The 26,608-nt window shown below is 37.2% G+C and overlaps 1 protein-coding gene across 1 annotated transcript; it reads left to right on the forward strand.

The window, feature by feature from the left end:
- On the forward strand, nucleotides 1-26,608 carry LOC137298486 (homeobox protein MOX-2-like). Its single transcript, XM_067830774.1, has 3 exons — nucleotides 1-448; nucleotides 19,987-20,156; nucleotides 26,429-26,608. The coding sequence occupies exons 1-3, from the start codon at nucleotides 1-3 to the stop codon at nucleotides 26,606-26,608; spliced, it is 798 nt and encodes a 265-aa protein (XP_067686875.1).

Here is a 26,608-nt window from a genome sequence, read left to right on the forward strand (position 1 = left end):
ATGGAAGGACCAGAAAGGATAGGCGCAAGGACAAGTGTTCCTGGGATGGCCAGCTCGTCCTGCAACTATAGCATGGGACGTTATCTTCAGAGGCCAAGTCCGTTTGACTGTATGCACAGTGGCGTGGGAATGAATTCTGGTAATCTTGGGTACGGGACATATTCCAATGACTGGGGGTTGGTACATGGTGCCTACTCACCCCACAGTCTCAACTCAGACCGACAGATGAACAGATCACAAGGGTCCTACCTGTCTATGTCCTCGTCAAAAGACTATTCAATCAATACCTCTGCCTTATCCCCATCATACCCCTCTCCCCCTCAGTCGGGGAGGGGCGCGTTCGACACGACAGGGGGAACGGACTCGTATAATTCAATGTGTAACCCTTCGACACAAGTAACAACATGTATAACACCGGAACTAGACAAGAAAGAAAACAAACCAAAAGGTATGTAACCGATAAAAAACAAACATCAACAATTGCTTCCAAGATTCTAAGAAGGAAAGGTGTCCGGGGAAGGTTGCGATCACTGACATAAATTGAAGAATTCACATGCTGTTTGGGGGTTAACGTTTTGAATTTCATTTTTGAAACTAATTAGATCAACTGACTTCAAGGTTGTTTCGTGTGTTTATGGAAGAGTGATTAAATCTCATTTTGGAATTTACTACTGAATGTTAAAACATATCAACCCCTGAAAACGTTTGAAGAATTATGTTTTGATTCTGACCCAGTTACAGAACCTAAAAGGAATCAGTTTTATCAACGGAAGTTGTCACGAACTTCTTCTTATGTCTACAGGCGAGTCAGTTTCAGTACATTAATTTAATGTAAACAGATGTATAGTCCAAAGAAATGTTGTTCGATGTTTTAAGGTAAACTTTTATAGCCTGGTTTTCGACAAGTGAATGTTTTGGTGTCCTATTTCAAGTAAGGCTGCAAAACGTGATTAGATGTCGTCATGGTAACCACTTATTTTTAATGTAATAACACATAAGATCTTACTTCATATATTCGAAGGCATAATCTAGACTGCATTAATTTGTCTTCGGAGTTCCCATTTCAGATATTTTCAAAATAGACTCACACCTTTGCTTTGATGTCTGAGAAACAAAAAACGTAAAAAAGTCTGATGTGCACCCGTATCGTGAATCGTCCCGATATTGCATTCCAATTCGGTGCGGGATTACCCGTTCTATCAGTTTTATTGCAACAGAGCAGGTGCGCGTTGATCCACATATCTTTATTAGGGTGCTGATTTCAACGACCACACTTCGTACATCGACAAGTGCCCATATACACATCACGTCCATTAGTATAAATTTCATTTTTTAAAGAATAAAAAAAAATAGTAGAAATAAAAAAAACATGTTTAGACAAAAACTAATTTTATGGCTATATATGGTACAAACGTTATGATAAGTATATTTTTAAATAGTTATTCGTTTTAGTTTTTTCATTTCAAACTTCGAATTTTGTTTACTAGGAATAAGATTGCTATTCGGTCCAGTATACTCAAACGAACGTCACGGAGAATGCAGTATTGTAACTATTCCATGCAGTTACGACTCAAGGGTACGTCACGGAGAATGCAGTATTGTAACTATTCCATGCAGTTACGACTCAAGGGTACGTCACGGAGAATGCAGTAATGTACCTATTTTATGTAGCTAATATATGGCATTTTGATCCCCTTATATTAAGTAGGTCGTAACAAATCTCTGTTACAATTCATTTCTAGGAACGTGTTGTCTTTTTTTTAAATCTATGGAGTTTTAAACAAATGATATTCGTCATTTCAGGTCTTTAATACTTAGTGCTACATTTTAGCTTTCAGTTATATTCCCAAAAGAAATATTCCTGTACCGAGTAAGCATAAGGAATTTGTAACGAATGAACCCAAAATATACTCTAAAGCACTCTCAAAGAAATGTAAAAGTCGCATTTTGACAAAGCTCGTAGAAATAGTTGATAGGGGAAGAATTTCTGTTCTATTTTTTACAACAATAAATCATTCTAATCGCCCAATACAGACATAACCCAACAGAATGCTTAAAAACGGCGTGCCTGTGGTCTGACGTCATGACTTAACATCTTTTTAAAATGACAATATCAAAATACCTAGTCACAATATTACATGTTAATTTTGATTCGTAGCAATTCCGAAAAAATAAGGAGGCGGTGTTCTCGAATTTAACTTCTCAGTTACAATCAGAATTTACATCTCCCCGCATCCCGCCTTCTATGCAATATATGTCATTTCAATTTACATTTAATTTTTTAAAAATAAATCGTTAAAAAAGAAATGCACTTCGCCCAATTTAATTCGCACTATACACCCTTGTCTGTTCCCATTGAAAATGAAGATGTAACACAGTGAATGGACACGGTTTTCGTTACATTACAGGAAATAAATTATCATATTGTCAAGATTCCACAGATGAGCAAGATAAGTTTCAAAGTCGGTGTGGAACTTATCGCAAATATTTCGTTGTAGGAAGCCATATTTCATCATCCATCTCGTTAGGAAAGATTCCTCCGTAAATAGTGGGCAGAGAAACACGCCTACAGTTGCGAGAGCGTTGAAGAGACTGACTATAAATGCAATGGTTTAGGAGACATTTATATATGTAAGACCTGTGGATACAACAAATTATCTTGGTTAAAAATCCACTAACTAGGGGTTACATCTTTACACGGGGAGTATGGTGTTTAGTGTAACGTCAACTGTTTCAAACAGGTCTTTTAAAGGGTGCATATTTGTGTCGAATCACCTGTTATAACATTTAAACATTTCACTGATTAAATATGAATATACGAGTTTTCATTCTTTATCCGTTTTAGTTAAGATTGACTCGATATAAACGATTATTTTGGGATGTGTATGAAACTGCAACCAACTTGCCGTAATCAAAAGAAATCTCTGGATAAAACACACGCCACTGTACTTTTCCGACTATTCTGAAATAGTTTGTTTACAAAAACACTATTTAATAGTGTAAAAACCAGGTGGTCGCACATTCGCAGAATATGCAATATATAAGGAAACATATATTCTGTATAAGTGCTGAAAAACAAAATGACAAATACGTGGATAGAATTCTTCAGAAGAACGATCGAAACCTCATAACCATGTAGACAGATATAAGATAATTATAACTGAAATGTGATTTTGTGAGCATTTTGAACAGACAGAAGAATGTGATGATGTGAATTGATAAGAGCCAATAATTCATGAAAGGTCGTCTAACTTTTCATGTCAAGACTATTGCAAGTTTATAGAAGGCGTCGTTTTATTATATGATTTCTTTAGTCTGTGGAAATTTAAAGGTCTGTATCGCTTGTGTCATTGGGTGGTGCGGTACAAGACTAAGTTGATACACAACTGAATGTTTAACATGCAGTGGGGCAAGATTGTCCTTTCCGAATTGCAATGAAAGGCCAAGATGAAGAAATCCTTTGTTTGATTCAGAGCGATGTTTTTTACTTGCGCGTTTATTGTGTCATCTTCAGTCTAACCATAGCTGCCTACGACTGCAGGATGGTGATTGTAAAGGATTATATCCTGCTCTTAATGTCCATTTCTCTTAAAGTCTCAGACGTATTCTGCAAATGACACCACGTAACACGCTAAAGGTGCTGCTACGTGTTACATGTTGGCAATTCAAAATATATTACAAAGAGGCGTTGAACTATTTGAAGCTGTTTGTTCCCCATTCCAGTTCCACATTCCAGTTCCACATATACAACGTCGACAAATATCTATAGCCAGTGAGGGTAACACAAACTTGTGACTGATAGTATCAACAAACTAACTTGACCACCCGATATCCCGTTAGTCACCTCGTGCGATGAGTAAAGGTTTATGTGGATAACCCGGGACAACAATGGGCAACAATTTAGCAGGAATGCAAGCATACCGAATAAAAAACATAGACTTGTCACTCATATTTTATGTATCCGTGTCTTGAAACCGTACAAAATATGTAAATATAGATGATATATTCGTGTGTATGTATCGTTTGCATATACACTGTCGACGTGCGACACGCGAGAGATATTAATTTATTATATCTTCAAATCCAAGGTAAATCAGAAATATACAACTCAGGTTTCAAGAAATATATGTCAGAGTCTAGGGTTGTTTGTTGGTTCATTTTAAAAAAAGCACTTACCTAGGTCATACTTTAAAACACAACTAACACATATAACATAAATATAACATCTTCTTTGCATAATGGATTTGATATCACTGAATATGTCTAAACATGCCACGAAACTCTGAACCTTGAAGATGTATGTAAAATGTTGGCCATTATAAGTTCGTTTGAAAATATGCACCACAATGGGAAAAAATACAAATATTCAGTATTTTACAGTGAATGTTTTACTGTTGGGTCTATTGAACATATTACAGAAAATGTTTTGAATGACAACCACGAGATTCAAATCAAAGTTAAGTTAAGTTAGATATCATCTAAGATACGTACGGTGGTGAAATGTGTTATGTGTTAGCTTCAATAATAACAAAGCTCATCAAATACAGTTCACTTTTACTTATGCTGCTAAAATACACAATTTCATCGTTTAATTTGTGCCTGCTTATTTCTTCAGCTGATATAACAGAGATATTAATTACATTATCATCATAACTGTTTTTGTATAGTTTTGTCGATATGCGAACTCAATTCTTATATATTTGATAACTCGTTTGCTCAATACAGTAAATCTAAATAGCTTCAGCTTGAACGTCTCACATAAAGGGTTAGTTTTCCATCAAGATGGATACAGGTGTTTAGTTGAGGCTAACTAACATCTAAGATTTAAAACTGTACTAAATTATCGTTTACTGTCCCTTCTTTACAATTAAGTAAGGAAAAATTAAGTAAGACAGTGTGCATAAACAGTGTGTTATGCTACCTTCTCCCCAAACAACTATCACTGGCATTTATGTCCCAAAGACAAATTTGGATATCTTTAACATGCTTTAATACTTTCCCTGTGCTTTGAAAGCATGCATATGTCTGCTAATGCCAAATATCCACTGTACTTATTATTGAGAGAGTTAATTTCTTTTTCATTGCAGATGGGATTTTTTATAACAAATTATCATAACCTTAGATTAGAATTTGCATACTCTGAGGACGTAGATAAAACCGCTTCGTAACCCAGCAACGCCCCTTGTCAGGTGTCGTTACGTCATAGTGCTGTCAGCTGACCGTGAATGATTGACAGTTACCCCCGAAGCAGACAGCCAATCAGCAGGGGAGGTGTAGATCAGAGCCTGATAGTGCCAAGGTGCTGGGCGGAACATTCGGTGAAGCTCTCCTGGGATCTGCATAGCTACTGGATACCTATAACAGTAGCAAGATGAAGGAGATATGTGGAAAATCTAGCAGAGATAATTAACAAATATTCACAAGTCAATTAGAGTTTATGGCATCAACATTTGTGGCAGGATCGTCTGGAAACTGAGCATGGTAATTGAACTAAAATCAAGACTTACATATAGGTGGGAGATATGTGGCTAGACATTTCATAAGCCACTTAAAATGGTTATAAAACCGATCAATAATTACTTAAAATAATTTCAGACTAAGAAAACGAGCGCTTAATTTGGCAACATTACTCTATTTATAGGGCAGTTGTATATAAAAAAAGCAAAATCCCGTACCAATAGTAAACATCGGTAAACACCATAATTATCTGTCATTTTTCAAATGGAAATATACCATTAAACGTGTAGAAATATACATAATTAAGATGTTCACATCACTAGTTGATACTAGTGATTCACAAAACACAACTGGGAAATAGTGGAATTAGTGAAAGGACTCTTTTTAGCTGTTATGGTTGTTGAGGAAAGTGTTATTTGCATCTGTTTAATCAAATATAGGACTTTTAATCAATTTCATATGTCTACACATAATATCTAATTGGCATTTAATGTGTGACTTCGGTTTGCTATGCTATCAAGGTTTAATTAATCAATTAAAGTTAAATCCTTTCACGCTGATTAACAGTTAATCATATGCAAAAGTATTATAACTGCATCAATATTTAAACTGAAAATGCATCAAATATAATTGGTTGTACTGTACGCAAGTTCCAGCAAGAAGGAAAAAATCCTGGAAGAGGGAAATAACTATTAACAGCTAAGCCATGGACGTGAAATACTCTACATAGGCAACTCAAATACAATTCAAGATAACGGTTATATGTCTTTTTCTGTTACTGAAACTCTATTGCAACTCATTCCCACAAAGTTTATGTTTGACAATATATTTTATGAAACGATATTATTTCATATCATTGAGCTACGTTTTGAAACGATAATCATTTATATATAGGTATTATAATAGATATTTTAACTTAATAAAATATATGTTTTAACTTGAGCATTCTGTGTGGCATTCTATCGCTAAACAAGTAGTGGCATTTCATGTCCGTATACATCGTACCTTGTATATCAGTATTGTAGTATGCATTTGTGGGAATTAACTATGCCCTGTGAATTAACATTAATTATACAGACGAATAATAGCCGAAAGAAGAGAAGAAAAAGATCTTCACTGACAGAATTCCATGACTTTTCTGTTTAAAGCCAACGGCAGCGGTCTTTTGTTTCATGAAGTTTCATGTTTCGGTCTTCATGAAGTGAGGAATAATATTCTTTCTTTATCTTCTTCATCGTTATCTTCTTCTTCTTTTCATTCTCACTGTATTCACTTCATGAATTGAGGAGTAATATACTTCTTCTGTCTCATCTTCATCGTCTTCTTCATCATCGTCACCTTCTCTTTGCAGTCACACTGAGGAGTAATATTCTTCTTCTTTTCATCTTCTTCATCGTCTTCTACCTCCTCCTCTTCTTCTCACTGCAGTCGGGTTGGTTGGTGCCTGCACGAATATATTTTACATTGCTTTCCCAAGTCTTACCGAGAGTATGAGAGTCAACTGAAGCTATAGGTATCCCGTACAGTGTCCAAGTCTCTGTCAGCATGTCGGTGTTGTCTGTTTCCTAAACAGCGTCTTATCTCTCAACATCACTTTGTTTATTTTCCCTACCTCGTGCTTCCAAGCAAACACTGTATCTCCTCGTTATAGCGCGAGAAAATAAACACAACGTAAACACATATCTCATCTGAAACAATATTTTTTGACAGTGTACATGTTTTATGTAAAGAAATTCACGAAAATCGAAATAATATCATCACATACGTTTTCAAGTAAACACGGAAATGAAAACGAGTTTAATTAATGAAAAAAAAAATGAAAATTACATTCATTCAATCGTTTTATCATGCAAGGGAAATATACACCGTATAATCGTATAGCGTCAGTGATGATTGACATACGCTCCTAAAATATATCCCTAATTTCGCAATTCGAATAAGTAATACATCGCCTTTAAAGCTTCATACATGCATTAATGACATGCCTAACCAACTACAATTACAGAGTTCTTGTAATAATTGGTACATACATTACTTCATCAGAGCTGCTATTTATGGCCACATTGTTGTTATCACTTAGATTTCGTTGTTATTATTTGAACTTAAGTAAAAATACGTTCGTTTCTGTAATAAGAAATATAAATATAATAATCCTATTTAACTATTTATCTATTTCATTTCGTTTCCTACCAATATGTTTTCCAAATGTTGGGAGATTTTTCTTCAGAATTTGAAAATTATATTAAGTTATTGTAACATAAGTTTTACAAATTTTATGTTACTACGAGCTATTATTATGAAATATAATTCCGCTTAAGTAAATATTGTGTATCAATTGTATCAATAGAATCAACAACATCTGAATGGTTATACGGTTATAAAGGTTATATAATTTACACCTCGGGTGATGATGCTGAAATTATGATAGCTTACTTTTTTAAAAATGTCACTATACTTAGATGTGTTATAACTCAATTAAAAATAAATTGACGATTAACACCATGATATGAATGTATACCTAAGCTGAAATCTTTTTATGATGTTTTGATATATTCCAGTAATAACATGCAAATCCTTTCTGAAACCATTTAGTCTAAACGGTCAATTTGTATCTCATTAAACCCCATTTCGAGACGAATCTACTGGTACTATAGGCGCGTTTTCTTACGTCATTGACTCGCGGAACATTTGGACCTATTTATCATGTCGGACGCGCAGCGTGTAAGGTGTGAAGAAGCTAATGAACGATTCAATTAAGCACCAACCGTGAACTAATTTCTGCAATAATCACCTAATGCATGTGTACGATTGGTTAAGGGATCAGCTTCATTGCATGGTCGTGTTTTCATTTCTTCGATGTCAGACTGATCATTAGCTTACTGTCTTAAATCTCAGATGTGTCTGAATTTCTTTTCTAGGGTCAGAGTCATTATGTATACAATTAACATTCAGTCGACTGGTTATTGGTGCTTAGTGGTGACGGGTACTGGTTTTAACTGCCCCGTATAGGGTTGGGAAACTGTTTGCATGAATGCAAGTTTCCTCCTCTTTTCGCTCTCTTGGTTTTCTGGTCACGTTTGACGTTTTTAAGTATGGTATTTATGTCAATTCTAAACATTGTAAAAACTACAACAGAACAATAAAAATGAACACATTTAAAATAAAAAAATCTGTTTGATACGGTTGGCTTATATTAAAAACAAATAAAACTTCAAAAGTGATTATGTACATTCCTCAGAAGATTATCGGTGTCGGTTTCCGATGCGTTTTTTTACGCAATCTGTCATACTTTTTATAATGTTTTAAATACAGTCAATACCTTTCAAAAAGGCACCTTTATATCGATAAGTTTAATGTGGTTTCCAAAACACGGATGTTGTAATGAATGATTACACGTGAGGGACCCACAGAGAAATGTGTGAAAATGGAATGTGAACTAGCTATGCATTTTCCAGTGTAATTAAAGCTGAAAAACTAATGATTCACAATGAACTACAATAGCTGACATACGAAAAGAGCTCATAGATATTTCAAACTCTCTCCAGGCGGACAACCCTGATCTGTGTTTAAAGTATATAATTTGTTTTCAGTTAAGAGATATTACGGTTTTCCTCGATGCGCATCTTGTTACAGACTACTGTGAAATTCTTCAAAGTTTTATTTAAAAATGCAAATTCTAGCTGCAGCACTATCTGGATTTTATTCATCACAGGCACATACCTGGCTTGATTGATATATCAGATATAGCAATTGCACAACCTATCCTGAAAACCAGTTTTTATCTTCATAAAGAGTGTGGGGTATGTCAGATTCATTTAGTCTCTCGCAATGGATATAAATTGTCTGGAAAAATATATTCCCTCTGATGAACAGATGTACTATGCTCCCGAAGACATTTGATATAAACCTAATAGAATGCTCACTTTACCCCGCTGTTATCCAAGACAGACGCTTTGTTGTGAAGGTGAAAGAGGGAGGTAACTCTATTACTTCTGCTTGTTGTATGATCAAAGGCTGTTCTCACGTTAATGACTTTTTGATGAAACATCACAGACACTCGGTAACGTCACATTTGTTAGTAAGTCGCCCAGAGACACATTAATTAAGAAACAATTAGCATTCATCTGTCAGCAACACTCGTAACAACTCTGAGGCAAGGGAGATAATCCAAATAAACAAAGACGCCCATACGTAGAGATCCCTTAGCCTTGTACTGGTTTCCATGGAGACAATGTTTCGAATGTATATCTAAACAAATAAACGCATGTGGGCATGTGTATGTTGAGAAGGCTATTGACAACCTTATCTCCTCTTCTGTTTGTACATATCGTTCTTCAGGCACCGAATGTACACGTATGATCAGGCTGTGTTTGGGAGCTGCAGTGCAAATGTTTCCATCTGAAAAAAAGTCTAGCTCCTCTTTAAGAAAGTATAGCTTTCCACAGTCTTGTCTTTGTTCTGGCCTCGTCTTCGTGTCGAAACTAGTAGTAGTAGTAGTAGTAGTAGTAGTAGTAGTAGTAGTAGTAGTAGTAGTAGTAGTAGTAGTAGTAGTAGTAATGGTGGTGGTGCTGAGTACAGTAGTATGGCGTACCAGTGACCCTTTTCTGAGGTTCCACCAAGATAAATCCAAGTAGATCAAGACTGCCTGTGCGTTCTAATTCAAAGTAAACTTTTTTCTTTCGGTTGTTTGAACAATCATCCCAAGAATTTCGAACACAACTCACATAATAAAATGCATTTAAGATTTACCGTTCCGTTTATATACAGCTCTGCTTTTTCAGTTTCCCATAAACTGTACGTGGACACAGTCATATTTTGTTTAAGACATCAGCTGGCAAGCTGACTATATTTTATATTTGATGCGTGCATACAAAATGATATATAGCTAAACGACCTCCCAGGTCATGAGTACTAACATTTCACCAACTCCAACCCAAAATATTACAAATCCCAAATCGTTTTTAAGAGCCAGCAACGAATTTGATAACCACCGAAATTGGGATATCCTTTTTTCACTTCTCATACAGATCAACAATTGCTTTGCCTCCCAAATTTTCTCACATGAAACAAAAATCATAAAACCCAAACCCCCAGAAAAGAAAAATGTGTGAGAACTATTTCTCGTTGCGGAGCCACCCAGTATATTCTCTTGTTCCTAACTTTAATTAGGTGTGAAATGTCCCTGCGTGAGGCTGCAGTGTGAATCTCGCGGGTTCTTGCCATCTGCTGTGTTGTAAATTTCCAAATGACACCTTTTTTGGCCGCTTTTGAAATTGGAAACTGTATATCCATCAAGTGCGCGGTCATAAACAAAGTGTTTGTTCTCGTACGTTTGATGGCAATACAACATTATGGTGGTAGTATACGGCCCACAATAGCAGCAGACTTCGGAAACAGTTTATCCTCAACAGTTATTTTACATTTCCGCTGTTTGCTGCTGCTGCAGGAATCGTGCAATGATGGCCGATGCTGAAGCTGCAGGATACCGGGTGACGAATGGCTATAGGATGATATTCTCTGTGCAGATTCATGGAACGTGTAATTAGGATCAAATGTGACGGTTTTAAATGTAATTTTGTCATCACCACTGAAAGGCTTGCATGGACACGCGAACAAGGCAATGGGTCCCTTTCCTGAAGTAGTCATCTCTCTCTATCCTGTCTCACTATGCGTGCACACTATTAAGCAATACAATATTCAGTTCTTAAATGGTGATATCTCTGCAATCGACTTTACTGCACCCAATGTCTTAAAGGGAAACAAATTTTATTGGTTCCATTACGTTGATCACTGTGTTGATTGTAATTCCCGATTGAGACGTCATTTAAAACTGACCTACTTTCAGACCTACTTTCCATTGAACAATCCCTCAGCAGACATAAATCAATTTTACAATGCGCAACATTGTTCTCTACCAATATATCTATATTGATATAGCACGTCACTTTCGAACGAAATAATTGTTTCGACGTATATATTCAAAGGAATTACACGCATGGTTTCACATTGGGTTGATGGAATGACGGATGGTTACATCTTATAAAAACCCGTCCCCCTCTGCTGCTCTTAGCAACACAACACCGCAACAATAAGCGTGCTTTATTTGTTTTGAGCATTCGAACAATTATTAAAGAATTGCGGGAATGCCGGATTCGTTTCGCGGTACCGTGAGGGTAACACAACAATATTCAACAAAAGGCACAGCAGTTGTTTTCAAGTATGACAACATATCAGATAATTCATCAATTGGGAACAGTTTCAAAGAACACAGTCAACATCAAAGATTTCACACGTGGAGAAAAGCACGTTCTAGTAAATGTATCTCCGACAAATTCCTCGCACTTCAACTCTGCGCGTCGTGTTTTCTGTTCGCGGAGTGATACGGCCTTTGAGAAAAAATAGTTCCTAAATCGTTTGTCGGTAAACCTCAAACGTTGTGTGTTATCTACCGACCCATGGATGATAAAGTGAAGCGTTCAGGTGGGGTTCCTTTTTACGCTATCCCTCCCCCTGTTTAACTGTAACCCCTATTGAGACTACACTGTTGCAGCTAACCCCACACGTGGCATTATTGAGGAACTACAACTGGTGAACAGAGGCGACTGCCGCATGTACAAGTGTCAACTGTTGTTCTGCATCCATTATTGCTACTGCATATGTTACTGCTGCTTCTACTACGTCTGCTACGATTACGTGTTTTTTCTTGTAACTAATACTTTCACAATTATGATCATTGCTGGCCCACTACAGCTTCTAACATCAGCACCAAAACTTCAGCAACAACTATATCAACGGCGACTGTTCTATACTTCAGCGTCAAGCTGAGTCTTTTGGGCATGCCTACTTCTACATCTGTTTGCGACATCAGCTACTCTTCTGTCGGCGGCTACCTCTTCTCCCTCCTTGAATAATGTTTCAACTACTACTACTACTACTACTACTACTACTACTACTGCTGCTGCTGCTGCTTCTGCTACAACAAAAACTACTACAACTACAACTGCTCCGCTGCTGCTACCACCACCACCACTACTACTGCTACTGCTGTTGTTGTTGCTGCTACTATTACTACTACTATTACTACTAATATTTCAAATTCTAAAACACATACTTACAGGACGCTAATGCAACTGATTCTATTAACGCACCTACACATCCATAGCTATAGGCAACTTGCGCTACTGCTACCATTTCTAACCCGTGAAAGTCCGGGGTAGAATTATGGCCTTCAGTAACCCATGCTTGTTCTAAGAGGCGACTGTCGGGTCCGGGCAGTAAGGCTCGCTGACGTGGTTGACACATGTCATCGGTTTCCACATTGCGCAAACCGATGCTCATTCTACTGATCACTGGATTGTCTGGTCCAGACTCGATTATTTACAGACCGCGTCCATACAGCTGGACGTTTACTGAGTGTGGCGTAAAACTAAACTCACTCACTCACTACTATCACTACTGCTACTGTAGATACGTACACTTGCGTATATCACATGTGATATATTCACCCCATAGATGTGTAATCGATGTGTAAACCAGGTGCCTCTAGTTCATGCATTCATACACGCGTTCATTGCATGTTACATATGTCACGGGAACGTAAGCGTGTACATAGCACATCAACACAATTACCAATATCACTTATATGTGCATGTGGAAATAGCATGTGTATACATAGTAATTCATTTGCAAATAACATATAATTATGTAACCTCTATCAGGTGCACGCATTTTGTCAAAAGTGTATTGGTTGCCTCTTTTACGTATGCGTATTTAGTAAATAGCGTATCCTCTATCAGGTATACGTATTGTTCAATAGCTTATATGTTACTTTAATCATGCATACGTATTGTTTCAATAGTTTATATCTTACTTTAATCTGGTATATCAGGTATAACCATTTTGTAAATAACATATATCACGTAATTTCTATCAGGTATACGTATCTTGTAAATATCATATATGTGATCTCTATCAGGTATACCTGCTTTGTAAATAGCACATATGTTATTAATGTCAAGGGTAAATGGATAAACAGCGTAGATTTCATCAATGTCATTTATACATTTTGTAAATCATATGCTATTTATATCAAGCGGGTGTACAGCTGTAAATAACATGTTTTTTTGTTTCATTTATACGTATTCGTGTATAAAGCATAGCCCATTTACAGATGTATACATATTCGTGAGCACATATAATAGGTACTATACTATAAAGTGAGGATTCGTCTATGAGATTATTTCATCACCTCGTTAAACCACATACTTCTAATGATCGCGTTTCCTTCTTCGTGAACACCATATGAATCATACGGTTCGGGCAGCCATTTTGTACTTTAAACCGATCAGAATCTATTTCGGACGATAGTGCAGACTGTATATTCTTTTATATTGATATTATATTTCCCCAATACTACGTTTGATACGGTTGATACCAGCTACAGCATATACATGTATACGTTTATGACCAGTATATGATAATCCGTGAAACCCGATTATTTCATGAGGAAATCATTCAACCTGGATTTGTTAAAACTGTGCCTGCGTGCATACGATCGTAAGTTCGTCTCTGTGTGGTCTTACCAAGATATGCAGTTAACACATTGAGGCTATATATGTTCCTGGATTTATAATGAAGTTCTAAATTGTGTGAATATCGTCAAAAATATGAACCGAAACAGCATTGATGTGTACCCGTATGTTGGTCGCAGTGTGACCCAGCATCGGCTGTGTAGTGAGGCTTACTCGGAGAGAGGCATCCTATCCGTTCAAATATCGCAAACATTCTTATCGAATAAATTTATCTAGGTACTAAAATTCTGAGCGCACTTTGATATGTGTTCTGCTGCTGATAACCTTCTCTGATGTCACGTGGACATTGATGGTATTTGAAAAGCACCTTTAGTTTAAAAAATGGTTTGGAAAAAAATATGGCTCTTTAAGGGACCATTATAGCAATATTATAGTCATAGAATACGATACTTACTTTGAAAGATGTAACTGTTTAAAGATGGGAGCATGTGGTGCGGGTTTCCAGGAAGATATCAGACGTTGGTTGGTGTTGACGTGAGCATTAAAGCCCTATACAGTTCGATCTGAAACTGGTTACATCCTGTGCAACCCCTACCCATTCATATGTTCTACTTGGTATGCCTGTGGTGTGTTGCCTTTTGTGTTTTATCGCTTTGGGACGACTCGTGTTGGGATTATTACTGGGTAGGAGGTTTCAAATGGGACTTCAGTTTGTGTGCCTTGTCACCAAGAACAGCTATGTTTTCGAAGTATCCACTCCCCATCATTACTCCAACCCAAATGTTCGGGACTGAATATATAGATGGTGAACATGCTCTCTCTCAGAAGAGTAGCGTCATACCACTGACTACAAGATGTATGTAGGAAAATTGATTATCCCCAGCAATCCCTGTGAAATAACATAGATTAGCACCATCCTGTTTCTATTTATGGTCTCTCTCTCTGGCCATTATTTTGTTTCTTCGTACTATTATTAGGCGCACACGCATTATAATAATTATTGTAAGTATTTATCAAGTATTCAACGTTGACTGTTTTCAAACCAGATCCCGCTACCGATAATGTATTGGTCGAATTATTTAAGCATTATTTACGTTTGATAATGCAGTAGTTTAATACCACTTGTAAAAGATGCTCTGTATCACACTCCTCATATAATTCTCACCAGAAGGACTGTGTTGGCAGAAACATGAAAGGACCTTATAAACCCGGCATGCAATTCCAAAACCTACATACCACCACAATACACACTTAAACCTGCCACCAAATAATACTTGTAGACACATTGCTCCCAAATTCAAGAATCTTACAAATAACAGTCTTCATCTGACTTGTTCCACAAATCAGCTGATGATTACACCAAACCCAAATGGACGGACCATACCCACACCCCTCCAGCGTTTACTTATCGGTGAAACCTTATCAAATGTAATGCATATTCTGATAGATGTATAATTGTTCCTTTGATCTGTATCATCGGCGCGCACCTGTACACATTCATTTACTTGTCTTAACGCTCTAATGTCCCAGAACACCATGCCGGCTTCCTGGGTTCTGCCCGCTGCCTTCGCACTGGCAACGGTGGTTGATTTGTCCGATAGCTCTGTCTGCTTCCCTGGGGTTTATTTGCACAGGGGCAGGGATCGCCCGTTCAGTAACACTATCAGATTTTCACAAACAGTGCGGATTTTGTTTGAAATCGCTACCTCCAGCATCCTACCATTTCGGCACCCTAAAAGAGCAACACTAGGTTGTTATTTCTCTCCCTGTACAAAGTTTGCGTTCTGTCTTTCAAAGAACGGTTCTCATTTTGCTTGAGGCTTGCAACAATAAGCGAGTTATAAATCCTTCTTGATACATGGCGGTTTATGGAAGAGAACAATGGGGCATATTGCAGCGAGTTATGAACACTTGAGTGTTAGATCTACACTTGAAATGCGTTTACTTTTCATGAAAATTTTCAAAAAGGAACAAATAAAAATATGCAAAGCTTGTTATAGATGAATGTATGGCATTAGGGGATGAATGTATTCACCGATGTTTGTTCAGGGAAAGGTAGTGTTGTATACGATGAACTTACGGTATTTTGATGGACATAGATATACATAAGTATAAATGAACATATCGTATAATAAAGTATAAATGAAACAAATGAAATGTAGTCTCCATGATCGATATAATGTAACAAACACAACACGATGATGATTTCGTGACACGCCGGAAGTCTCCATCCTTAATACTCTGATACATTTTGTGGCTCTCACATCATTTTGAAAATGCGTGTATGTGTATTTATGCAAAGTGTATGTATGATTAACACTGAGTGTACGTATGATTGACATTGAGTGTACGTATGAGTGTACGTATGATTGACATTGAGAGTACGTATGATTGATATTGAGTGTACGTATGATTGACATTGAGTGTACGTACGATTGACATTGAGTGTACGTATGATTGATATTGAGTGTACGTACGATTGACATTGAGTGTACGTATGATTGATATTGAGTGTACGTATGATTGACATTGAGTGTACGTATGAGTGTACGTATGATTGACATTTAGAGTACGTATGATTGATATTGAGTGTACGTATGATTGGCATTGAGTGTACGTATGATTGGTACTGAGTGTACGTATGATTGATATTGAGTGTACGTACGATTGACATTGAGTGTACGTATGATTGATATTGAGTGTACGTATGATTGACATTGAGTGTACGTATGATTGATATTGAGTGTACGTATGATTGGTACTGAGTGTACGTATGATTGATATTGTGTGTACGTACGATTAACATTGAGTGTACGTATGATTGACAGTAAATGCTACAGCAACGCAACGTCGTTTACAGGGTTTAACTGTAAGACACACTATCTTCTGGAAGATGAAGTTTTTTAACCAAAACACTATACAAGGACATGTGTTACTGGAAATGAGTAGTAGAGCTCTGTGTCGGTGTTAAACATACCACAATTTCCAAATTGAGGAAGACCAGGACAAACATAAAATGATTTACGTGATACCGATGTCTAAATGTCTAAAAAACACTTTTTCGACAGCAACCAAGTCAGCAACGATCTTGTCGACTGGTCAAGTGTTTGGAGATATCGTTGTCATTACTTTTGTCAATCATTTAGGAAGTATTTGCAGAATAAGTGAAAAAAAAACGGACAAATCAGATGGATCAGATAATTCACCGAAACAGATTCCATTGATCAAAAGGTAAAATAACGGTACAATTTATATGATAGGGTCATCAGTGATGACAACAGGTGTTCGCGAAGAGCGATAAGATCGGTCATGGTCCATATACTGCAAAAACTGCCATAATCTCGTATAACGGTGTACACGTGTGGTCTAATCATATACTAATTAAATTTGAAACTTCTGAAGACGTCATGAGGAGCGTCAGAAGATGGAACGTGACACTAGAGCATGTAAGGTAACTCTGGATCAAGGGAGAACCTGACCTATAATGAATATTAAGTCTGTGTTGGTAACGGTTCATCGCAATTTCTCAGGTGTGTTGAGTGTTAGATCACTATGTGGTCTATCAAAAAACGCTTTAGACCTTACAGTGAGCTGTAGTTAGGGGTTGATATTGTTCGTGCTATAAGAGAGAGAGAGAGAGAGAGAGAGAGAGAGAGAGAGAGAGAGAGAGAGAGAGAGAGAGAGAGAGAGAGAGAGAGAGAGAGAGAGAGAGAGAGAGAGAGAGAGAGAGAGAGAGAGATGACTACTTTTGGAAAGGGACCTCTTGCCCTGTTCGCGTGGTAAGTGGTAATGACAAAGTTACAATTAAAACCGTCACATTTGATCCTAATTACGCATTCTATGATTTTGCAGAGAGAATGTCCCGAACATTTGGGTCAGGATAATGTACACGAATGTTAAGGACTGGTTACTTAACGAATATAAATGTTACAGATGACAAGGCACACATACCTAACATCTTGTTTGAAACTTCCTACCCACTCATACATCCAACATTAACAGTCCCACAGCGATAAATGCAAAAATGGCATAACACCACAAGCACACCAGGTAGAACACATCTACCTTTTTTGAAATATTCATAAAAATAGCGCTCTTACTTCACCCCATTGCAACTGAGACGAACGAGAATATCATCAAAGAACATTTTTTTTACACGCAGTAAGCCTAAAAAATACTATTTTTTCAGAGGCACTTGTAAATTATGTTTATCTGTGTCCTCGAGTGACCTTGTACATCGTTTCGCGACCCTCACCCGTCTTCATTCCACACAGACATACCGCCGTGCCTTGGCGATGTACCTTTCAACACTTCCAAAATCTCTTTCTCACTGGAACCCCTGGTAACTACAACATGCCTGAGTATAAAGCCGATACCTCGGCTAAACGTTCCAGGTTCTGCACTCAGTTCCCGCAGGGTAGATGTCGTATTCTATAGTGCACCAAACTAACTATGTATGTTTTGTGTAAGTTACTGTATGAACCATCTCACTATCCTAAGATGCTTCTATGTGCTATGTTTGAGAAGCTGTTTAACAATGGCTTAGACATGGGATAGATGAATTGTGAAACATTTATTATTATTACCTATAAGTGAATTAAAACTGAACAAAATTTAATATTTTAGTAACCTCTTTGCAGTGATGACAAAATTCCTAAAAAGAGAAAGATCAAATATTTTTTCGATTCCATTTTTTTCGTTCATACCTATAAGTGAAATTAAGACTGAACAAAAAACGTATTCTGAGGAAACTCTTTGCAGTGATGACACAATTCCTATAAAGAGAAACATCAAATATTTTTTCGAATCCATCTTTTTCGTTCAGCATACATCACAGCGTGGCAGCCTAATATTATGGGGAAAAAACGCTCGGTGTATGTATTACTACAGGAGTATGGTCATAGTATATACAATCTCGTTAACTAAATAAAAACGATTTATCCATAATCATAGATAAAAGTGACAAAGTCATTTCCATAATCAAAATATGTGACAAAATGAATTCCGTAATCATAAATTAAAGTGACAAATCATTTCCATAATCATAAAGAAAAGTGACAAAATCTTTTTCATAATCCTTAATACAAGAGATAAAATCTTTTCCATAATCATCAACAAAAGTGCATAGTCTTCTTCATAATCATAAATAAAAGCGACGAAGTCTTTTCCCACAATCATAAATAATGTGACCAAAGCCTTTCCAGAATCATAAATGAAAGCGAGAAAATCATGTACAATTCATTTCCTGGATCAGTCTAATGTAAGGGAACATTTTATTCACGATCCCGGCTCTATCATGAGTATACGTTATGAATAACTCTCAAATTGTGTTGTTACCGGGCGTATCCTATCCCACTGGTGACACCCCTCAACACAATTATACAAAGACTCGTCAACCATTCACCTACAAACATCCACAATAAACATTTGCTGCGATGTATACTTGACATTGTTGAAGCTTCATCGCACCAAAACCCCGTTTTCATAATTTTAACAAATTTGCAGATTCCGACAATATTATAAGCAGGTGATAGTGGGTCACTTTTAGACAGTGATGTTACCAGGTGTGAAGGTCAGCTATACTATAAGCCTCTCTAATCCGACAAACCCCTCAACTCAAAACCCTGAGATCCGGACCTTCCTGAAACACAGCATGTAAACTTTGGTAATACAATTGTCTTCATAAAAATGACTGATACATCGAAATGTTTTGAAAGCTGTACTTAGGCCTTCCATATCGATCTGGGCAAATAAAGAGTGTATTTCTTCTGGTAGTTCAATCTCCAGTCAGTTGCTTGTCCATGAAGCACAAATGGTATTATACCAACGGCACAATCAGCGTCTCTGTTGTCAATTAGAATGATGTGATGTGTATATCAGGATTCGAAACACAACATTCAACGACTAAATTCAACGATTTTCTTTGAATTGTGGATTAAGTTACAATACATGGACATTCATGCAACATATTGCTAAACTACTCATCATTTCGTTTCAGATTCCCCCGATCCTTATAAATTGGACCTTTCTGTAAAACCAAGGAAAGAGAGGACAGCATTTACCAAACACCAGATCCAGGAACTCGAGAAGGAGTTCAACGTTCACAACTATCTAACACGGCTACGTCGATATGAACTTGCAGTGTCCTTGGAACTTTCTGAAAGACAGGTAACACGTCTTCTCAGGTGCCATTCAGATGGCCGTAGTAACATGCTATTGCAGCCGTCTACGGCATGTAGACAGACATAGTTTATTGGTATATATGGTCGCGAGGCCAACAGTACAATATAAACGTATTGCAGTGTACACAGTGACAGCGCTATCATGCTATACGACGTAAATAACATGTCATAGACAGGCAGTGTTATGGGATATAGTAATTGTCGATTTCATCTTTTGCGATTTATATGGTAAGGTAATAAGGCTAACTTGTACAGTAGCTGCACGTCATTCGCTGTAAATAAAGCAATAAACTTTTCTACATACATACAAAGGAAAGTATCTAAAATATGATCACATTCTAAAAGTATATGTATTCATCCTCTGTGAGGTCACAACGATCACAAGTGCTGATCATAATGAGTGTTTAGATTATATGGGTGTTAAGAAAACGTTGCACCTTTTATTTAAAATCATGGATATTACATTTCAAAATAGTTACAATTCTGCGGATATGATAGATATTAGAGACGATAAATAAACTATCGTTCTGAATAGATTTACAATGAATGACAACGTTCAGATTTGGTGTTTCACTATCCCTCCAAAACACAACTTTATCCAACAGCTGACAAATACCTAAGATCAGATGTGAGTTGCCTGCAGATATCAATGTTGTTTAACAGATACCTATGACATCCACGCGATTGTAATAACACATTTAAAGGGGAAGCTCCCCCTGGGCATGCCTGATATTTATTACATAAAGGGAAACGTTGCATGGAAAGGACACATGTAAGGATGTTTGGTGGTGTTCGTCCATATCGAATCATATGAGACCTTGCGATGATTTGATCACTGTAGACCCGTGAAGGTCCCGGGGTAGAATAGGTCTTCAGCAACAACTGCTTGTCGTAAGAGGCGACTGACGGGATCGGGTGGTCAGGCTCGCTGACTTGGTTGACACATGTCATCGGTTCCCAGTTGCGGAGATCGATGCTCATGTTGTTGGTCACAGGGTTGTCTGCTCCAGACTCGATTATTTACAGACCGCCGCCATATAGCTGGAATATTATTGACTGCGGCGTATCATTAAACTTACTCACTCTCTCACCGATCACTCGGATCGAAAGTAATTCTTTCCGATTTATGTTAACTGACATACGTACAATGTTTGGAAGCCATAGTGTCCCTCATTCTGATGCGATGATTAATAGTGAACTTGACAAGACCTAAAAGTGAAAAACGCTTTCCGCACGCATACGCTATATCTGTTAAAAGCAGTCAATGGTTCAATTCCGACTTTATCATGAGCATGTGTTAATAAATTACTATCAAATAGTGATTATTTTACGTATACGCGAATGGCATCCTGACCCACCGACAAACGGCATAAAATATGCAAAGGCTTGTTATTTGTTTATTTTGGGTAGGTGTGAAAATTGGACAATGCAACGAACACCATTTTTATCAATGATGGGTCAAATCTGAAATGCAATGGTCTGTAGTATGGGGGAAGTTTTGATTGAACTAACACAAGTGATACAGGCTTCTCAAAGCAATAAGATATACTTTGAAAACTCAAATTACATCTAGTTTACAATAATATTTAAATACCCCAGCGTATGATATCTTTTCACCGATGACACCGGGTGTTAGCGAAAAGGTGAGGGTGCCCTGCAAAACCCCGTTTAAAAGGACGTCTTCAGTTCACCTGAGAGCTATAACACCGCACTTACTTACTTAATACCCTTAATGTTATGACCTGACGGAAATGGCGTCATGGTACCTCCTGAGAAGATGTTACGATGAATACGAGTATGACTGACGAAAAAATTATTTAACGACGATAGGCTTGCACTGTTACAAGAAGGCGTGGAAGCATCTATTTGGAGGAAGATCGGAAAGGACCGAGTTTTGCCGAGAGAAAGCCCATGTTATCAGAAGATCTGTAAAAACGAACAAGGAACACAAATAAACGTACCTCCAAGTCTTTGCATTCCGGAACTGATAGTATCAAAAGAACGAGTGTTAGATTGGCTGATTACAACATATTTCTTTGTACTTGTGCCACACACGTGACGCAGACTTCGTCCTTTAGAGGGCGATTTTTAAAGGTTTTCCTGGTGTACGTTTTCCAAAAGCAAAGAAACAACCCAGATGTCTCTAGGCTGCATAAGGTCACTTCTTACACAAAGATCTAAACCCATTATTAAACGGGGGGAGAGGGACAGGGGCAGCACGAGGAAGATATCATATCCGCATGCGTGATTGATATACATGTACTGAGAACTCAATCGACCAGACAGCATAGCCGTTGAAACAAATAGTTTTGAACTGATACTGAAAAAAGACAGCATTATGTATGTGCTATTCCTGTCTGAAGGCGGTCTTGTTGATTAAGATTTTTGAAAAAGTATGTCATGGCCTATTTATTACCAGGAAACGTATACCCAGGAATGGCATGTTACAAGAGTTAAACAGGTTCTTGTACGTCTCAGTTCAGACAAATAATAGAATACATTTTGCCTGCTTGTTAATGCATCAACGCTTCGATAGTGGGTCCTGTAATACATTCTTCTATATTTGAATTGTGATATTTCTCAAAGATCCGAAATTAAAATAAATTAAAAATCTTTTTTTTTTGTCAATAACTCCAGATAATCTGATGGTTATTAATTAATGTAAGCTTAATGTTTAAGCAATATATGATTATTGATATTACGTTTCAAATCGATTAAGAAAGGTTTCGTTATATGGGGCGAAGTATCGTATGAAAAATGAATTCAATTTAACTTTATTTAGTTCGCCTAATGAATATAAATTAATGCCTAAATTTTACATCTGTAATTCTGTGTGCGTAAAGTTTGACCTCTGTTGCTCCATCAGAAGAAGTTCTTGCTTTGACGGTCGAAGTGTCCACTATGGAGAAGAATGAAATGTCCGAGGACCTTTGAATTTTTAATTTAGACTCTTTGTAATTACTCTTCAACGAAAAAAAGTATATGAAATAAAGTGAAATTAAGAGTGTGTGGCCTCATAAATTCACCTTGCCAGCTGAACATTTACATCTCAGAATTTTATTCAACTTTGGATATAAGTTGTTTAACAAACGATCATAGATGTAATTGGTCTGTATTACAAGGGGATGAGCGCAGTAGTAAGTGAAGTGTAAGTAGTAAGTGAGATAAGTGAAGAGTGAATTAGATGCACTGTGGTTCGTGATGAGCGTCAACTTAGACAAACCTTACTTTCTGTCGGTGTCTCATTTAACGTGCATACCCTTGTAATACAACCTTTAACTTGTGTAAAACTTGATTTAATTTAATTCACTGCAAACGGACTGCTGTTGATGGTAAAAACCTTATTGTGTTGTTTTGCCTGTCACATATGTTTTTGAGAAAAAAAAACACTCTGCTTTAAACATCTTTAATGCGATGGCTCAGTCCATCAAGTTTACTTTTTTCCAAAAGGTAGTATTTAATGTGTTCTGTTTGAGTGCAGGACCCTTGTTGATGGCTCTGTATCGAGCGTTAAATCTTTTCTGTGGTTCTTAAGCTCTGAAGATCCACGTGCATGTTTGTATAGTCAGTTTTTTTCCAGACAGATTTACTCAGGTTCACACTCTACTCTTGCTCTGTAGTGAACGCATCCTCGGGTCACTGTGTGCTGAAGCTGTCTGATTTCAGATTTTCTGATGCCAAAATGGCGGTTTTGGCCATTGGTCAAGCGTTCCTTCATTGCAGTCTATCCATCAATGTCAGTTCCTCATGCCCTCTAGAAAATGCCCTATGTCAGTTCATCTTTAATTAAGTTTTTGCTGAATTATCCAAGCCTAATTACATATACATAACTTATATTCTTTTAAGCACATAACGTTAGTAATTCCAGAATTCGCTTTCATATCTAACATGAACTTGACCTTGTGTGGGATTGGCTGAAATATAATTTGTTTCATCATACATGTTATCTCATCTCCGTAACATGTGCGTCAATAATTAATCTTGATCTTTGATCATTGACTCTATATATAGTTTTATTTGCGTATCGCGAAAATCCTTTTTGTAGACCCCACGTGATTATATCGCGAGTTTAGTACATTTCCTGGCACAGCCTACTTTGAGTCTTTTTAGGACGACTTGTGTATTTCCTGTTTGTTCTGTATGAAGAACGAACTGTCATATATCACTACGGTCTAACATCTCAGGTAAAGTCAACATATCGCTGGCAATATCTAGCCGAGTATAACACACTACAGGCAAAAACATTAAAAATGTCCTTCTTATCAAACAGCCAAATTACTTAATTTGACGACAGATGGCACATTACCTCTGGTGAAATGGAGTAGTTACGACACGTATTTCAGCGGCCGCTATCGAGCGATACACAAGGGTTGGAAGACCTATATTTTCACTTGACCGAAATACCTGGCAATACCAGTCATCTGTACGGTGTATGAACACGCCATGAACGAATTGCATGTGTAAAACCTTCGTGAAAACACAATCAGCCAGCAAAATCATTCAATTATCAGTTCATTAAGCAAATCCGATTGTATCTTATGCATATGCTTTGCATTTTATTAATCATTCACGGGTGGTTAGAAACTCACGCAAAAAGGCATGTCGAGTGTTGGACATCACTTTGGTCGCTGATGAACCAAATGAGGTATTTCTTCCATATGCCTGTCATTAAACTTTTCAAAACCCTTAACAGTACTCGTTTTGGGATTTATCGTTGCTTTCAATGAACACTCACAAATACCTTTAATTGATACTTATTTGCATGACCTCACAACAGAAAACTTTAGGAAATAATCATCGTCTAGATATATAAATTGTAATATATTACATAATACCCATAATGTGCCGTTTGTAGCTAATATGTAAATGTGTATATATTCCCTCTATTCATCTCTAGTTACGTCATTGTATTTTTATTTGCACAAACAACGAAACTATTTAGTTTTCTTCAGTTGTCGATAATTCGGTGAATGACAGGTGAAAGTGACAGTTTCACTAGATGCATATGGATGATTAAACACTAAAGTATAAAGAGGTATAAATTTCAGCATACAACACGTAAAGGCTAACAACAGCAAACATTTATATACAACCGCGTGAAATACTACTAAGGGTAAAAGTACAAATTGCTGAATACAATCACGTGACAATATTCGGAATTCAGTATAATCCTTTGGAAAATATACTTGAAGCAAACAAACAATATCATGACAAACATTAGACGACATTATTCTTCAGCATTATTCTTGCTGCATTATTCTTGCTGCATTGTGGGTTGAACCAAAATGTCTGCTTTCAACTGAGGATATGGGTGAGGATTTTACAGGTATCTTCGACATTGTGCGCGTTTGTTCGGGCGGTATCCTTATGAGTCGCTATGCATCCGCGTGCACGTTATTAAACCAGAAACAACCCAGATTACATAGAAGTCGGTCGAGCTACCCCCCAAGAAAAACAAATCGATTGGAGCATTGCAGTGTGTTATAAAGTTCATAGACGTTATGTTGACCTATGCCTTGACTGAAAGCATCCACGTTATGATATTTCCGACAAATCGGTTTGAAGCAATGCCCCGTTAAGTGGATGCACACATTCCTGATAATCATTGACCATAAGTCTAACACTTAGTACTAAAAAATAGTATTTATCAAAATGGACACAAAACATGGCTATGATTATGTTCTTACTTGCATTCTAAAGTCGATAAAACAAATGACTGGTGATGAAGTGCCTGATGCTGAGAGAGTTCAAATACCATTATCCAGCCTCACACATGAATGTCGATTTCTGATTGGCTGAGCTCTCTTCTGTTATTTTGAATGCACCCCGTTGCCAATGGCGACTCAATCGGTACTTTGTGGTTGTACTTCATTATCTCGAATAACATTGACTTACGTATGACGTATGGAAATAACTGATGTGTTGCGAATTCAAGTCAATGGAAGGGAGATAAATCTGTACACCAACCCATGGTCCCCTCGGTACCAGCGAACAACCAATGTTGCTCAAACTAAAAACGTACTCTCGTCTGCCCTTTACTATGGCCCTATAATCTCAAATATAACACACAGCTTACAAATAAGCACTTTTTAAATGACACTGCGTATTATTATCTATGATTCACCACATGGGTGAAGAAATGTGTTTAAATCATTTCTGGTGTTCCCCTTCGTGAAATTGCCGGAATATTTCTAAACGCGGCGTAAAACAAGACTCACTCATTCACCCACTCATACCTATATACTTATTCTGTTCCAGGTGAAGGTTTGGTTCCAAAACAGAAGAATGAAATGGAAACGCGTCAAGGGCACTAAGCTCGTAAAGGACAAAGTGGATGGCCAGCTCAAACCAATAATGGCGCCCAATGTGACTTCTACAAGTGTCCCAGACGCAGATATAGACGAAAGTTTGACAGAACAGGAGCCGCCTGCTCACTGA

Source organism: Haliotis asinina, chromosome 10 (assembly GCF_037392515.1).
Source record: "Haliotis asinina isolate JCU_RB_2024 chromosome 10, JCU_Hal_asi_v2, whole genome shotgun sequence".
NCBI classification, from domain to species: domain Eukaryota; kingdom Metazoa; phylum Mollusca; class Gastropoda; order Lepetellida; family Haliotidae; genus Haliotis; species Haliotis asinina.